General features: G+C 35.5%; 1 protein-coding gene across 1 annotated transcript in view; it reads right to left on the reverse strand.

The window, feature by feature from the left end:
* The window catches only part of IL1RAPL2 (interleukin 1 receptor accessory protein like 2), a 541,021-nt gene that overhangs the window by 270,462 nt on the left and 252,814 nt on the right, over positions 1–17,745 (reverse strand). Inside the window, exon 7 of the mRNA XM_089904905.1 lies at positions 8,913–8,987. Coding sequence (XP_089761031.1) covers positions 8,913–8,987 — 75 coding nt within the window. The remainder of the gene's footprint in view (positions 1–8,912; positions 8,988–17,745) is intronic.

The raw sequence follows: 17,745 nt of genomic DNA on the forward strand, positions 1-17,745 counted from the left end.
TTCTGAGTGAACTCATGATACCCTTCTTCTTCCTCTCCAAAGTCTTCACTTATTCAAGATTAAATTAAATGAAGGTTTTAAGGAGTTATTTGAAGTTAAAAGCATAGGAGGAGTATACAAAAACAAAAATAATTAAATAAATCCCTTGCTACCACCATTATATACACGACACATACATGATTCGAGCTTACGGAATAATCATGTATTGCTATTTATATTGATATTAATTATGGCTTGACATTTTAGCTCAATTTGTTGGTGACCTGCTTTGGATTATTTGTTCTATGACAACTTTAGAAATAGTTGGCTAATTTTGCTAAACTGAAGAGACTCAGGGATATCATAAGTTTCCATTTTTAGTATTTACCATATTGAAGAAATGGTAGATAATTTATTATTATAAAAGGTTATATCTTGGCAATTTTTAATTATTTTCAAATAAATTTAATACTTCGATTGAGGTTACAGAGATTTGTCATTATATTGAGTGAAAGTCAAAGAGTATAGAACTGTTAATTTATGAGGTCTTGCCACAAAAATGTCACTCTCCCTTTTCCCATCTCTGTTTTGTCCGTTATCTCTGTTTTGGCCATTATCACATTGCATTGTAATTCTGCTTACACATCTCTCTTCCCCGCTAGACTGAGAAACACCTTAAGGCCAAGGCCCTCATTTTGTTAACCTCTATATCCCCAGGTTCTAACACAGTGTTTGGCACCAACTAAGAACGCAAAAAATGTTTCTATGTATATTGAGTTTAAAAATAAGATTGATTTGGCTAAACAGCTAATTTCCTAAATTAGGGTTCAATTAGTTATTTTTTTGCCTTGTAGTCCTGAGCATTGCATTAAATATTATATTTTCCCTTATTCTCTTGTAGTATACAGTGGTCTCTTAGGGGACCTAATATAATTTTAAGTAGAAACTGATGGTGACATTGATTTCTGATGAAGATTAAAACTCCTTATACACACAGAGAAAGTTTTTGAGCCAGTAGCACATAACACAGTCATTAAGTATGAATTTAAACAGCCTATAAAAATAAAACAAATTCTGAATGAGAATAGAAGAGAAATAAAGAGACTCTTTCATACTGGATCAGATTCATCTGGTATTCAATTAGCTTGGAACTATTCCACTGGTCTGAGTTTTTCTTATATGACTGAGGCCCACAGGCCTTCTTTTTGACTCTTTAACACAGAAAAAGAAAATAAACAGTGTTTATATTTATTTTTTCTATACCCTGAGGTTTATTATCAAAACAATAGCCTTTGCTTAATTTTTAGAATCAACATAGGAAACAGCACTAGCAAGTTGCACTTTACTAATTTGCATACTTTAGCAAATATCTTTTGGTCGTCATGAGCATAATGATCCAAGGTTATCCACAAGAATTATTTTCATTTAAAATCCTCAGGGTAATGTAAATAACCATATTAACAATTAGTGAGTAAACACTTTTACTCAACATGAAGTTGATGTTCAGCATCTGAGGCGCCTAGTACTTTTTTGCTTCTACACCAGGGACCAGCAAGCTGCAACCCTGGGGACACAGCGGGCCCAACTTCTGTTTTGGTATGGTCCACATGCTATGATTTTTACATTTTTCAAATAGTTGCAAACAAATTGAAGGAAGAATAATATTTCATGACATATGAAAATTATGTGTGGAACATTGAAATCCTAGTTCTCATAAATAAAGTTTTATGAGGACTCAGTCATGCTCATATAAATATCTATGCTACTTTCACACTACATGATACTTATAGTGAAGAACATATAGCACACAAAGCCTAAAATATTTACTATCTAGGCTTTTACAAAAAGTTTGAAGACACTTATTCTAAATCCACCTTTGGTAATCCATTTACATTTGCCTGAAATTGCTTTCACTTGCCACAATCCTCAAAACTATTCTATTTTTTTTACATCTTTATTGGAGTATAATTCCTTTACAGTGTTGTGTTAGTTTCTGCTGTAAAACAAAGTGAATCAGCTATATGTATACGTATATTCCCATATCCCCTCCCTCTTGAGCCTCCCTCTCAACCTCCCTATCCCATCCCTCTACGTGGTCACAAAGCATGGAGATGATCTCCCTGTGCAATGTAGCTGCTTCCCACTAGCTATCTATTTTACATTCGGCAGTGTATATATGTCAATGCTACTCTCTCACTTCATCACAGCTTCTCCTCCCCACCCCGTGTCCTCAAGTCCATTGTATACGTCTGTGTCTTTATTCCTGTCCTGCTCCTAGGTCCATCAAAAGCTTTTTTTTATTCCATATATATGTGTTAGCATACTGTATTTGTTTTTCTCTTTCTGACTTACTTCACTCTGTATGACAGACTCTAGGTCCATCCAACTCACTACAAATAACTCAATTTTTTCTTTACATCTTTATTGGAGTATAATTGCTTTACAATGGTGTGTTAGTTTCTGCTTTGTAACAAAGTGAATCAGTTATACATATACATATGTTCCCTTATCTCTTCCCTCTTGCGTTTCCCTCCCTCCAACCCTCCCTATCCCACCCCTCTAGGCGGTCACAAAGCACCGAGCTGATCTCCCTGTGCTATGCGGCTGCTTCCCACTAGCTACCTACCTTACGTTTGGTAGTGTATATATGTCCATGCCTCTCTCTCACTCAATTTTGTTGCTTTTTATGGTTGAGTAATATTCCATTGTATATATGTGACACATCTTCTTTATCCATTCATCTGCTGATGGACACGTAGGTTGCTTCCATGTCCTGGCTATTGTAGATAGTGCTGCAATGAATATTGTGGTACATGTCTCCTTCTGAATTATGGTTTTCTCAGGGTATATGTCCACTAGTGGGATTGCTGGGCCATATGGTAGTTCTATTTTTAGCTTTTTAAGGAACTTCCATACTCTTCTCCATAGTGGCTGTATCAATTTACATTCCCACCAGCAGTGCAAGAGGGTTCCCTTTTCTCCACACCCTCTCCAGCATTTATTGTTAGTAGATTTTCTGATGATAGCCATTCTGACCAGTGTGAGCTGATATCTCATTGTAGTTTTGATTTGCATTTTTCTAAAGATTAGTGATGATCATCCTTTCATGTGTTTGTTGGCAATCTGTATATCTTCTGTGGAGAAATGTCTATTTAGGTCTTCCACCCATTTTTGGATTGCGTTGTTTGTTTTTTTGATATTGAACTGCGTTAGCTGTTTGTATATTTTGGAGATTAATTCTCTGTCAGTTGCTTCATTTGCAAATATTTTCTCCCATTCTGAGGGTTGTCTTTCCCTCTTGTTTATGTTTTCGTTTGCTGTGCAAAAGCTTTTAAGGTTCATTAGGTCCCATTTGTTTATTTTTGTTTTTATTTCCATTTCTCTAGGAGGTGGATAAAAAGGATCTTGCTGTGATTTATGTCATAGTGTGTTCTGCCTATGTTTTCCTCTAAGAGTTTTATAGTGTCTGGCCTTACATTTAGATCTTTAATCCATTTTGAGTTTATTTTTGTGTATGGTGTTAGGAAGTTTTCTAATTTCATTCTTTTACATGTAGCTGTCCAATTTTCCCAGTGCCACATATTAAAGAGGCTGTCTCTTCTCCATTGTACATTCTTGCCTCCTTTGTCAAAGATAAGGTGACCATATGTGCATGGGTTTATCTTTGGGCTTCCTATCCTGTCCCACTGATGTGTATTTCTGTTTTTGTGCCAGTACCATACCATCTTGATGACTGTAGCTTTGTAGTATAGTCTGAAGTTAGGGAGCCTGATTCCTCCAGCTCCGTTTTCCTTTCTCAAGATTGCTTTGGCTATTCAGGGTCCTTTGTGTTTCCATACAAATTGTAAAATTATTTGGTCTAGTTCTGTGAAAAATGCTCTTAATAGTTTAATAGGGATTGCACTGAATCTGCAGATTGCTTTGGGTAGTATAGTCATTTTCACAATGTTGATTCTTCCAATCCAAGAACGTGGTATATCTCTCCATCTGTTTGTATCATCTTTGATTTCTTTCATCAGTGTCTTATAGTTTTCTGCATACAGGTCTTTTGTCTCCTTAGGTAGGTTGATTCCTAGTTATTTTATTCTTTTTGTTGCAATGATAAATGGGAATGTTTCCTTAATTTCTCTTTCATATTTTGCATCATTAGTGAATAGGAATGCAAGAGATTTCTGTGCATTAATTCTGTATCCTGCTATTTTACCAAATTCATTGTTTAGCTCTAGTAGTTTTCTGGTAGCATCTTTAGGATTCTCTATGTATAATATAATGTCATCTGCAAACAGTGAGAGCTTTACCTCTCCTTTTCTGGTTTGCATTCCTTTTATTTCTTTTTCTTCTCTGATTGCTGTGGCTAAATCTTCCAAAACTATGTTGAATAATAGTGGTGAGAGCGGACAACCTTGTCTTTTTCCTGATCTTAGAGGAAATGGTTTCAGTTTTTCACCATTGAGAACAATGTTGGCTGTGGGTTTGTCATATATGGCCTTTATTATGTTGAGGTAAGTTCCCTCTATGCCTACTTTCTGGAGGGTTTTTATCATAAATGGGTGTTGAATTTTGTCAAAAGCTTTTTCTGCATCTATTAAGAAGATCATATGGTTTTTCTCCTTCAATTTGTTAATATGGCTTATCACTTTTATTGATTTGCATATATTGAAGAGTCCTTGCATTCCTGGGATAAGCCCCACTTGATCATGGTGTATGATCCTTTTAATGTGCTATTCAATTCTGTTTGCTAGTATTTTTTTGAGGGGTTTTGCATCTATGTTCGTCAGTTGTATTGACCTGTAGTTTTCTTTCTTTCTGGTTTTGGTATTAGGATGATGGTGGCCTCGTAGAATGAGTTTGGCAGTGTTCCTCCCTCTGCTATATTTTGGAAGGGTTTGAGAAGGATAGGTGTTACCTCTTCTCTAAGTGTTTGATAGAATTCGCCTGTGAAGCCATGTGGCCCTGGGCTTTTGTTTGTTGGAAGATTTTTAATCACAGTTTCAATTTCAGTGCTTGTGTTTGGTCTGTTCATGTTTTCTATTTCTTCCTGGTATATTTATTTTATGCATAACACTGACTGGTAGTTTAAGTCTTAGGAACTCCCAGGAAAATAGTTATCATCATCAATGAGAGGAACAGGGCACATTTCCTAATTCACCATTAACTGAAATGAAATGTCAGATCTCAAATCTTTTCACCCACATTTGTTCATGGCTTTTTCAAAGTTTCTAGGAGTCTGTAACAGTTTGTAAAACATGCGTTTGTGTTCTATGAAAGAAACAGTATCCAAAAGAGGGTCTACCTAGCATCAATACATTTCAAGTGGGGCAGATATCACTATGATGCTTTAATAATTTCGTATTAAAGTACAATATAAATTAATATACTGTGATGCAGTGTTATTTTTTTCTACTTTCAGAGGGAGAAAATAAATGGAAGGTAATAGGGCCAAACTGGATTTGTGTGTGTGTTTTATACATTGCTTTTATCTTTATATTTCATACATTACCACAGGCAGCTTTAGCTGAATAGGCTTGCTTTGTGAGAGCAGTAATTTTAATATTATTTTGTTAAGAACATGTTTATCATCTCAACATATATAGTTATTTGTTAAGATTAATCTTCTTTCAGCATTATAGTGTGAACAAAATTTAGCAACAACCAAACTGTCATCACTATGTCAGCAAAAATATGTAAATTTCTATAACCTTGTGGATGAGTAATGGATTACACTATAGGAGAGAGAAAGTCAAGATGTTTATTTTCCTCTAGAGACACAACAAAATATCTGTACTGATGCCAACTCCATGCACTAAAAACTGTTCATCTGGACTGAAAATTTTCATTTACTGGATTGCCTTTACAAATGTGCAGAACTGATAACTGAGTGCAATCCTCAAACAAACACATAAATAATAATTCTAGATCATGCTTTCTAAAACTATCTTGAAGCTGATACTCAAATATTTCCTACAATATTTCTAACTTTGCATAAAATGCCTGCATGAGACTCTTGTTCATGGGTAAAATGGACTTCAAAATGTTCTAAAGAAAATTAATTAATGTTTGTTCCAGGTATCTATTGTTTAACCAACTATACCTAGCTTAGTGAGTAGTGATAACCATTTTTTTGTTTGATTATGACTTTTTGGGTCAGAAATCTAAGAAGAGTTCAGCTCAGTAGTTTATCTCTGAACTACATGGCATAGGTCAGGGCATCTGGTACTGGAGGATCCACTTCCAATATGGGTTCATACACTCACATGTCTGGTGCCTTGGTGTTTTATTGGCCTTTCTTTCTCCACACGGCATCTCAACCTCTAGGGTCTCTACATGTGTCTTGAGTTTCTCACAGCATGGTAGTTTCAGACAGACTAAGAGATCCAAAGAGAAGTTACAAGATTCCTTTTGACCCAACCTCCAACATCTCAGAATATCATTTCTGCCATACTCTATTGGTCAAGTATATCCTAGGCCAACCAGATTCAAGGGGAGGGGGATGAGAAACTATGTTTAGATGGTAGGAATAGGAGAAAATCTGGGGCTAACTTTAATCCACTACAATGCTATCCCAAATTTTCAAATATTGGGATTTGACAAAACTGAACTTGGTAATGTGCTTAGCCATTTAGATTGGATTGTTGTATTTTGGGTAGTTCTAATTTTAGTTCTAGTTTAAGCATGTGTAAAACTGCATGTGCTAGGTAAACTTTAAAAAATGAAGGAAAATAATTTCTAGAAGTTTTGAGATCTTAGTTAATTCTAAAAGTTTTCAAGATATAGACAGGGATGTCCAATCACCACAGTTATCTTTCTCTAGCTCATTTTTATGCCTAGCATTTCTAAGCCCTCATCATTCTGACTGCAGAGCCCCCACCAACACTGAAGAGCTCTCTTGCATTTATAGTGCTTCTAACATCACCTTACTATTGAGGCATGAGTAAATTACAAAATAATTTCCAGTTGTGAATAAACAGTACTAAATAAATCTGTGGAAAAGTTAAAATCACTTAAAATTAACCAGTCATGTGCTCCTTGAAATGCCAAAGATCTTGTTTAAGTGATTTTGTTTTTCTTTCTCTGAATTACATGGTCGATTTAGCATCTTGGAGAAACAGCCTTTCTGGAATGAAAAATGGGCAGGTCTCCATTTTTCTGTCAATAAAGTTGTTTCCAAATTGTGTAACAAACTAAAAACTGAAAAGTTCAGCCTTGCATCTAATGTAAATTGGAGGCAAGTTACTTTAATGATTTTACAGGGTGGTGTTGGTGAGTTATTTTGGTATACATACCTATGTTGGAATACATATTTATAAAAAGTACACATCTTAGAGATGTCCTGAATACAACAGACAAGTGTGACACCCAGTGAATCTGAATGAAATTTACTCCCTACAAGGGTCTCCCTCCTTCCTTTAGAGCAACACTCCTCAAACTTTTCTGTTGAAGTTTGCTCAATGGCAGAGGAGAATGAAGAAGTATCCCCCTAGGGGCCACAAACACAAAATTTAGTCATGTTTTAATTGAAATAGTTGTGTGAATTTTGCTTGCTACTCTTTAGTTTATGTTTTCATATAGAAATAACTTATTCACTTGAATCTTCAACAAATGATACAAGATCATCTTATGGCTTCATGTAACCCCTGGCAAACCAGAGTACCCTTGAGGTATTTTATATCAGTGTGGATGGAAAGATGTGAGTATATAAAACTTACTGAAGGAGTGTGTCTGCACATCTAGATTTGGCTTTAACAAAATGTGATGACTCTGCAAAATAATATACAAGTGCTGGGGAGAGAGCCATAGTCTAATCTTCAACATTATCAACAAAATATTCACCATCCCACTCTTAACAACATGTTTATTATTTTCTTTTTGTTTTAAAATACTTAACTCTGGTACTCATACTGCTAGGCTGCATTAACTATAATGTGTTATATTTCATTCTTAAAAAATGAACAAACTCCTAGGAATGTAATTTTCTCTCACCTATTTTTAAGATAGAAATAAGTCTCTAACAATCCAAGTTGGATTGGAAAGATCAAAAGTTGAGTCAAAAACTTCCAAAGTGACTGAAATATTGGGGCCAATTCATCTTCCCTAGCTATATAATTGGTAGGTACCACTGGTCACATATTTCAATGTCATATGCCCAAAGTACGACTAATATGTTGCCAGCATATTTACCCCGTTCTCTTGTCTAGAATTGAAGAAATTATTAGAACTGAAGAATAGAATAAAACCCAAGATAGATGAAAGCTCACAGATGTTAAATAATATAGTTTAGAGTAAAGGCCGTGGTTTGAAAGAGACCCTAGCAGGCCTCTGAGTTTCAAGCTTAAATTTCTTGAAACATAAGGTTTAGTGGCAGGAAGCTCAACACCTTGTGACTTTGAATCTGTAAAAAGGCACTAGCACCCATGAATCAACTTGTTATTTTTTCCTACTCCAGATGATTCATAAATATTTAGGATCTCAACCTAAAAATATGTTTTAAATAGCCCTGGATTGTGCCATTGGAAATAATATTATCAGGTCGTTTTAAAGTCTGTACTGAAGGGCTCTTTTATTTTAAAAAAGGGCTTGTTCTCCAGGAGTTAGTGCTCTCTAAATAAAAATTTGGGACTGACAAGTATGAAAAGTTTTCTGTACCAATCACCAATTCACGACACCCAGGAATCTATCAATCACAGAGTTAAAAAGCTCTGTCCTACAGCACACTTAATACCCAGTGTAACCACTTAGTATTACCATTCCTTGATGCAATACAAACTCATTTCCTTAAACTGCTATTGCAATGAACTCCAGGGTTATAAATGAGCAGACACAAATTGATTTGCATGTAATAACAGTAGCAATAAACCTTTCCTGGTTCATGCAATTTTCCCCATCTGTTAACAGAGAGGAAGTTTAGGACCTATTATTCCCAGAAGGAGACTTACCCAGCTGGACATCTATAACACTTGGCTGATTCTCCATGGGGAACAATGGCTTGGGAGGTTTGTCTGTGAGTAAAGCTAGAAGAGAAAATGAAAGAAGGTAATGGAAAAATTGAGATAAATTACAGGATGAGAAAGATTCTATCGCGTATGATATTTAAAGTTAGTAGACTTGACAGTACGTAAACATTTATTAGGCAGTGTTCCTACTTGAGCTGTTACTCTATCCATACAATCTCCACTTCCCAGCACATTTAGAGCATCATTGATTCACTGTGAATATGTCACTTTGACAGCTACACTTTCCAACAAGATCAAACGAATGGTCTATTTTGAGTGGTTTTATAAGCTTGTGAGTGTAAAGAAATACAGATTTTAAGAGTATAATCATATAAACATTAAATCTTCATACCCACTTTGTGGTACTAAATATTCTTAATGAAATATAACCCTAATGGACATTTATGGTGGACTAAACCTTCTATACCTCTGAATCATCCCTCACTCCCCACCTCAATCTCTAAAACTATGATAAAACACTGGTACCCTCATTAGGATAAATGATCAAAAATACTGATTGAGCATCTTTTGTCCACTAAGTCCTATGCTAAGTGCTAAGGGAAAAGAAGTAAAATCTTTATCTTTGCCTTCAATATATAATCTAGGACTATGAACACAGAATTAGCACATGAAAATAAAGAGATGAACAAAGAATACAATTTAGTAAAAATAAAATTGTAGCATTTCATCTCTAAGGCTATATGTGGTAAAGGAATGGAGAAAGGAGAGGTCAATATTTGTTGTCAGGGTCGGGCAAAGTTTTATGAAGGAAATGAGTCTCCACACAGACCTTAGGAATGGAGAAGATTTGGAAAGGTAGAGTAAGGAAAAAGAAATGCAAGAAAAATTAATAACACAAATCGAGGAATAGAGGTAGAACTTAGAGAGGCACCTAGAAGAAAGAAGTGTCAGGACTTGGCACACACAGACATAAAATGCCTTATGACAAAACTTATATGAAGCTATTATTTATACCCTGAGTTCCTTTTACTTGTTCCCGTATTTATGCCTTACTTCAACTATCCAACTAGACTCTTACCTATCAAAGGGAAATGTTTTATAAGTCTTTGTAATTCACAAGAGACATAGAATATAGCTGGGTATGAAAGAGATAATCATTAACCCATTGTTAATTGAGTGGTTTAGGAATTCTGTGCCGACCTGAGAGAAGTTCATCTCATATTTGCAAAGATATTTAGAAAAGAAAGAGAGAAACAAAAGTTGATCACATGATAGGAAAAATTAGGGAAATATACAAATTTGGTGATATTTCCAAAATAATTGTTGATAACAAAAAATGCACCAGGAAAGAGCTTTACATAACATTAGCTTTATCTTCCTGATATCCAAACTGTTAAGGAAAAATTTTAGTGACTTTTTCTCATTTTTCCAACAAATCTTTATTGATGGCCTGTAATGCATCTTGTCCTTATGGAATTGAATGATATATTTTTCTAACTAAGCTAATTTTGGCATAATACAGGCAAACACACAAATACAATATCTATAGTCTTCATTTCTTCAATATTTCAGTTACTCTTAATAACCTTATATCAATATTTAAATATTATTTGAAATATAAAGGATATGCTTTTAAACAAAATTTAAATATTTGTATTCAAAATCCAGTCACAACAGATGTTCAGTTTTGTTGTTTGCTATCATTTGGAATAGGAAAATATTGAGAACTACCAAAATATCCATCAGTAAGAGGCTGGTTAAATAATATTATGTTACTTCCATATAATGATATATTACAATACATCTACTTAAAAGAATTAGGTAAATCTGTACGTCTATTATGAAATATCTCTAAGATATACTATTCAATGAAAAAGCAATGTTCCAAACAGTGTGCACAGTATACTATCCTTTGTGTAAAAAATATACGTGTGTGTGTGTGTGTGTGCACGCACACGTGCTGTGCATATATATTTTTGTACAAGTGTGGAATATTTCTGAATGGATACATGTGAAACTCATAACAGTGATTTCCTTTGAGGAGATGAGCTAGGTGATTGGGGAATAGTGGTGGGTGAGGTTGGGTTAGGGAGGTACTGGCCAGCAGAGGAAGATTTAATTTTCACTCTATACCTGTTATACATTTTGAACAACATTCATATACTGTGTATTCAAAACATGAATAAAAATTTTAAAATTCCAGCCACCTACATTTTATTTATAAAAGAATTATTTTGGTTACTTGGCATAATTATTGTCAATTTGCCTTACACATCCAGATTATTGACACTTAGATTGCTGGAAACTGTTCTTAGTATTATTTTCAAATATGTCTTGCCTGCAAATGTATTAATTGGGATGTGGTAGGTGGGAAGTAACTGTAGGTAATGTATTTAATGCTCAAAGATGAATATCTTGTTTTACTTTCATCAGGATATGAATCTAGAGTCATTGTTGCCCCCCATCCTTACCTCCTGCCATGGACTATGGATATACTTACTCTGATTTTATTATTGTTAAATGTCAATTACTAAAAGTTATTAATATTAATGATAATTTTAAGTGCCTTACATTTACAGGTGGTTCATAATTTTTAAGGTGCTTTCAGATACATTAGTTCATGTGATCTACACAATGACCTTGGAAGGTAAGGAAGATAGTTACAATTATGGCCACCTTAGAGATGAAGCTAAATGAAGCTTGCATTGTCTCATTTGGTGCCCCCTTGTGACCAAAAGCCCCTATATGCAAAATGGATAGGAAGATAGGTATAAGTTGTAGGCAGAACAGGTAAAAATGCTCAGTACTGAATCAATGGTTTTAGCCTCTTTGACTACAAACTAATTAAGCTAAGTTTCTCAGGCCAGTGGGAGTGGCTTTGTGGCAAACAGCCAGCTGAAACACAGTTTCTGTAGAACATTCCATGCACATACATTTTTTTCCCTAAACTCATGAATGAAAGGAGATGAACTTACACTTATCCTAATGCATCCCAGTGGGATGTATGGGCGTGGAACCTCATTAAATTCCAATATCATGTCTAGGCCTGGGAATTGCCAAGAAGTGCAAAACATTTGTGATGATAAAGCAGGAACTGCAGCAGTTCATCTGGATCCTGACCACCAGCCCAGAGACAAATCTATCAGCGCCCAGCATAATTATAGCATTTGCAGATTAGCTAGAGCACATGCTGCCATAAGTAGGCAAGCTCATTTCATTTTTCTTCTTTTTAAAAAAATCTCATCTGAAAATCACAGTTATTGTTTGGGAAATGAAGGGGAGAACTGTCAGCACTAGATCCCATGAACAACACAGTGGGGATTTACAATTTTATTAGAAAACTTATCGTGGACCCCTAGAGGGATTAACTGGGGTCTGAGCTAGTCTTTCAATTTTCTGCTCAAGCTTCATGCTTTGACTGAAAGATTGGGAGCAAGGGATGCAGTTTGGTACTAACATTTCAGTCCACAATTCCTCCCTGCATTTCCCTCTGTAGCTGCTTATGTTTAATTATCCTTAACTATAATTGCTCTACTGAGTATACCATGGTATTAGTCTTAATGTGCTAGTGAAGCTATGACTGTTACTGCCTGCTTCTTCCCAAAGCTAGGTTTTATATGTTCAACACTAACTTTCCTGAGAATGTCCAAATTAGCTCTTTCTTTTCTATTGCAGGCAAAGGTGTGTCTACCTATATAACCAGATCAATTTATTTGGCTGAAATGATTGGTAAATTTCTATGAACTTAGTATAAGAAATCAGTAGAATTAACTGTTTGAATAAATCAATTTATGTGACTATATTGCCTAAGTGTTACATACAGTTATTACAAGTTTCATTGTCCTCTTTTGTTGATTTGTCTCTTTAATTAGACTTGCTAGCAAGCCAAGTGGAAGGGAATAGAAGGACAGCTTGATGCAAAGGACACTAAGTGTACGAACCCAGTAGGATCACAAAGTAGCTATTTAATTTCTAGGAATGAAGACATTATGAAATGTGTATGTTAAGGTCAATGAAATGGATCTCTCCAAATCCATTCAATGTATCAGCACTGAAATCACATTCCAAAATCATTATTTTCACCACAACATTTAACCATACAAAATCTCCCAATGACCCCTACATTTACAAGAGGATAAAATCTGAACCTGTCAGGTGTAAACATAAAGGCAGTCATGATATAGCCTTAAAAAAAGCCTCCCTGTCTTCTTACACACTCTTCTACTTTATCTGTGCTTTGTTTGGCCAAGTTACTTTCCTTATTTAGACATTGCATTAATTTCCAACTCTGCATCTTGGCTTAAACACTTTCCCTAAGCTTAGAGACAAATAATAATAGTTACCATAGTTATCATTTATTTAGTATCTGCTGTGTGCTAGGCCCTGTTCTAAGGCATTTTATATTACATTTTACAAATAACTTTCCCAAAGTCAAGGAGCTTGTAAAAGAGGGATCTGAAATGAGTAATGTCTGATCTCACCGTGCCCACAGTGTCTAAGACCTTCCCCTTCCTTTTTGCCATCCCAAGTCCTATCTATCTTCCAAAAGTCAGTTTAAGTCCAACATCCTCCAGAAAACCTTCCCTAATAAAAGTCCAAACAAACCTTTCCTCTCTCTGAAACCCTAAAGCATTTACTATTTCTTTGAACCACTCAGTTGGTTCACAGCATACATTTCTTTGAAAATGAATTAAACTTCACCTTATATGGGTATATCTAGTCTCCCTAACTAGATTTTGAAGTTCCTAGATGACAAGAATCATGTCTCACATAACCCAACAATCAAGGTAGTGTCTGACACTGTGGAACAAATAAACACAATCTTTAAATTATTTTCCCATTGTATTCTTTCTCTAAAAATGGGTGCCTCCAATAGGGTTCTTAGGTTACAAGGAAGAGAAACACACTCTTGCTAATTTAAGCAAAAAGGGAATTTATCAGAAGGATGTCTCAATGATGGACAGGATGTCTGGGGAACTAAGTTTAGATACAGGAAAGAAACCAGGCTAGGTCTAGATGTACAGGCAAAAGGGACTGCACAACAATTTCATCTTGATCCCATCATAGGACTGAATTCACTCCAACTGGTTTGTGTGTGTGTGTGTGTGTGTGTGTGTTTAATTTGTTTTTTCTTATTGTGTTGTAACTTGTTTTCTGTCCTTGTGTCACTTTGATCAATATTCAAAATCCCAGGAGAGGATGAATGGATAAGTTTTTAACTCCAGCCCTCGCCAAGACTGCATGCACACACTGAGGAAAACAAGAATCTCCCTAAAGCAGGCTTTCACAACCTCAGCAATATTAATTTTCAGTGCCAGATAATTCTCTCTTGTAGGTGGCTGTCTTGTGCATTATAGGATGTTTAACAGCATCCCTGGCCTCTACCCACTAAATCTAGTAGCACCTTCCCCCAGTTGTAAAACCCCAAAATATGTCCAGATATTGGCACATGCCCCTGGGGAGCAAAATCACCCCAGGTTGAGAACCACTGCCCTGCAGGAAACCTAGGTTCTCTGATGTTCTGAGGGAACCAAAGATCTTCAGAAAAAAGACTTGGGAATAGTCTTCACATGGGAAAAGAAAATGGAGGCCCTTACTAAACAAATTAGATCTAGGGAGAGTCAAGGATCTTGTTAATATCCTTAAAGGTTTCCTGTAATCGTGAAGGGAGATTATCCAAGTCTAGCCAAAGTAGTCGACTAGTTTCAAGATTTCGTAAATTGAACACAGAATGAATCCAGAAATTGCTGAGTTCTGGAAACATCATAAGCATTATTATTTCTTGGAAAGGAATATCTCTTTCTGAATTAACATTAGAGACTTCCTAATTCTGAATTATGAGGCACATATTTTACTAGCTACTTAGTGAATATAAAGTCCCATATACTGTGAATATTTCATTTCTAGGATTACTAAGCTGAGAATTCCCTAATTTAGGTGATCGTTCAGGAAAAAATATACAATAAATATGATTATTTAATACTATCTTTAATCCTCCAAACTTATAAACCCAAACAGGATCAGTCTTAGATATAATGTGTCTCCTTTGCCCTAAGCTTCCTCATTTTGTGTACCTTACTTCAGAGGAGTTTCTTCTCCAGCCTGCTTTTAGACACCCAGTGTTGTGTCTCTCTAATCAAAACTCGCTGCAAAGAAATCTCTGCAATTTAAACCTTAGAATGAACTTAAGGTACCTGAATCTCCTCTCCTAAGGCTAGTTGCTTTTGAAGGATTGTCTGGAAATGTGGAAGGGCAGGCTTTATTCCTTAGTAGGGGGTTAAACAGCAGGCATATAATTGGCCCCAGGACCCTTCTCTTTACTCCTGTCTTCATATTGGTGTTGGTCAACAGACAGGGTGGGCTTCAGTGGAAGTTAATGAAGACAGATAGTTATTTTCCTCAAGATTCCAACCAGCATTATTATGAGTGATTTCTCCACTTCTTAACATATCTTAGGAAAGAGAGCCCAGCATAGTTTAAATTTAAAAATACATCAATGTTTCACTTGTTTTCACTTCAGCCTGTTACTACCTCCATCAACTAAGCACTATAGCAATTAATTTTTTATAAATATTTTCTCCACGAAAACTCTAATATACCTACCTCATTTAAAATAGGAGGGGTTCTTATTAGTTATGCATTTTATACATATTAGTGTATATATGTCAATCCCAATCCCAACTAATAAGAACCTGCTGTGTAAAAAAAACCAATAAAATAAAATTCAAATAAATAAGTAAATAAATAAATAAAACAGGAGGGGGCAGACTGACATATGTTGTCCATTAATTCCATCCAAAAAGAATACGTATTCTCTAGGTGTTCCAACTATAGTAGAAAGGCTGAGATGGGGTCAGAAAAAAAAATCAAGCCAGTGATTCCAAGAGTCATTTGGAGATTTGTTTTAAACCACTGGTGGCTCAACCTTTGGATATTTAGATATGTGTCTCCCACACCTCCCTACTACTGACTAAGAATAATTTCCTTTAGTAAGTCACTATTATTGATGGTGGTGGCTCATGTTCCTCATGTGTGTATTTGAAAGATAAAATTATTGAGAACCACGGAGTCAAAGAGACAGGAGGTCATATTCATAGGATTAAATTGCTTTTTAATACAAACACATTCTAGTTGAATTAAAATACTCCTACCATAATTTAAAGCCATTCCAAGTATTTGTCTTTATTTAAAACATAAAGTCAGGTATTTTCTTTGAATCAATAGGTGATCCTTTAACAGGCAGATGCTAAGCTGCCAGGGAAGTGCTGGGCAACCTACCAGGTCATTGCCCCTGCACAGCTCAGGATCTTGTTAGCAACTGCTCTGGGCATCTGGCTCAAAGATCCTGTGCTGTCTTGCAATTCAATGGATGTGCCTTGAGGGTCCTGAATGCTCAGGGGTGCTGTGAAGTTGCCCTGAGGTGCCCTTTCCTCTAGATTCCGTATTTATTTCCACTAATATTTGAGTTTTGAGCAATGCATGAGCTTTGGGAAAGCTTGAGCATAAAGGCAGGGCAATTTCTCCTTGATGCCATTTAACACAGGGCTCTTCTCTGGAGAGAACAATGTTTATTCAGCACAAATCCACCCAGACATAAAACAACTTCTTCAAACTTGAAAAGAAAACAACCTTGGGGGAAATGGAAACTTAAACAGAGGTTGTGATGGTAGTTTTTTTTTTTTTTCTCTTCACAGAACATGCTTTTTCTTCTCTTTTGCCTTTTCCCCCTCAAGAAAGATTTTTGCCTTCTCTCTTTGAAATAGTACTCTCTGGGCACTTAAATGTTGATGTCTAACACATTCCAAATGTGGTTACTATCAAATAAATTACCTGAGATAGTGTACTTCTGAGTTCTACACAGAACTTGGGATATAGTTTATGCTAAAACAACGAGAGGTTACACATAGAAGATAGATCAGTTTTAATTTTTTTCAGCTTTATTGAAATATAATTGACATATAACATTGTGTAAGTTTACGGTATACAATCTGTTGATTTGACACACATATATTGCAATACAATTACCACCATATAGCTAAGTAATACCTCCATCAGGTCACATAATTATAATTTCTTTTTTGTGGTGAGAACATTTAAGGTCTACTCTCTTAGCAGCTTTCAAGTATATACAATAGTAATGTTCATTATAATCACCATGCTGTGTATTAGATCCCTAGAACTTATTCATCTTCTAACAAGAAGTTTGTACTCTTTGACCAACATTGCCTTATTTTTCCCACCTTCCAGCCCCTGGTAACCACCATACCAGTCTCTGTTTCTATGAGTTCAGCTTTTTTAGATTCCATGTATAAGTGATATCATGAAGTATTTTTCTTGTCTGAATTATTCCACTTAGCACAGTGCCCTCCAGGTCCATCTATGGTGGCACAAATGGCAGGATTTCCTTCTTTCTCACAGCTAAATTGTATTCCATTGTGTATCTTTATAAGATAGATCAATTTTCAACTTGCATCAAGATCCTCATTGGCTTCTGTGGTTACTGATCTGTCAGATTCTAGAAATTTGGTCCTGATAGTTATGCTTAAGAATAGAATAAGATACTCTGGGATGGATAATTTTAGAGCTAGACAGGCTCTTATTTGTCTAATTCATCTGGCTATTTTGAAAGATGAAGAAACTGAAAGGTAGAAAATGAAAGGATTTTCTGAATATCATATCACAAATTAGTGATCAAACAGAAGACTAAAACCCATGTTTCCTGAATTAAGGATCAATATCCTTGCAGCTGCACCATGGCTAACATTGACTAAGCATGCATTCCACGCCAAGCTCTTTTACATTCATTCCATCATTA

Source organism: Delphinapterus leucas, chromosome X (assembly GCF_059928025.1).
Source record: "Delphinapterus leucas isolate spDelLeu-1000000601 "Yukka" chromosome X, BTC_Dleu_Yukka2, whole genome shotgun sequence".
Classification (NCBI taxonomy): domain Eukaryota; kingdom Metazoa; phylum Chordata; class Mammalia; order Artiodactyla; family Monodontidae; genus Delphinapterus; species Delphinapterus leucas.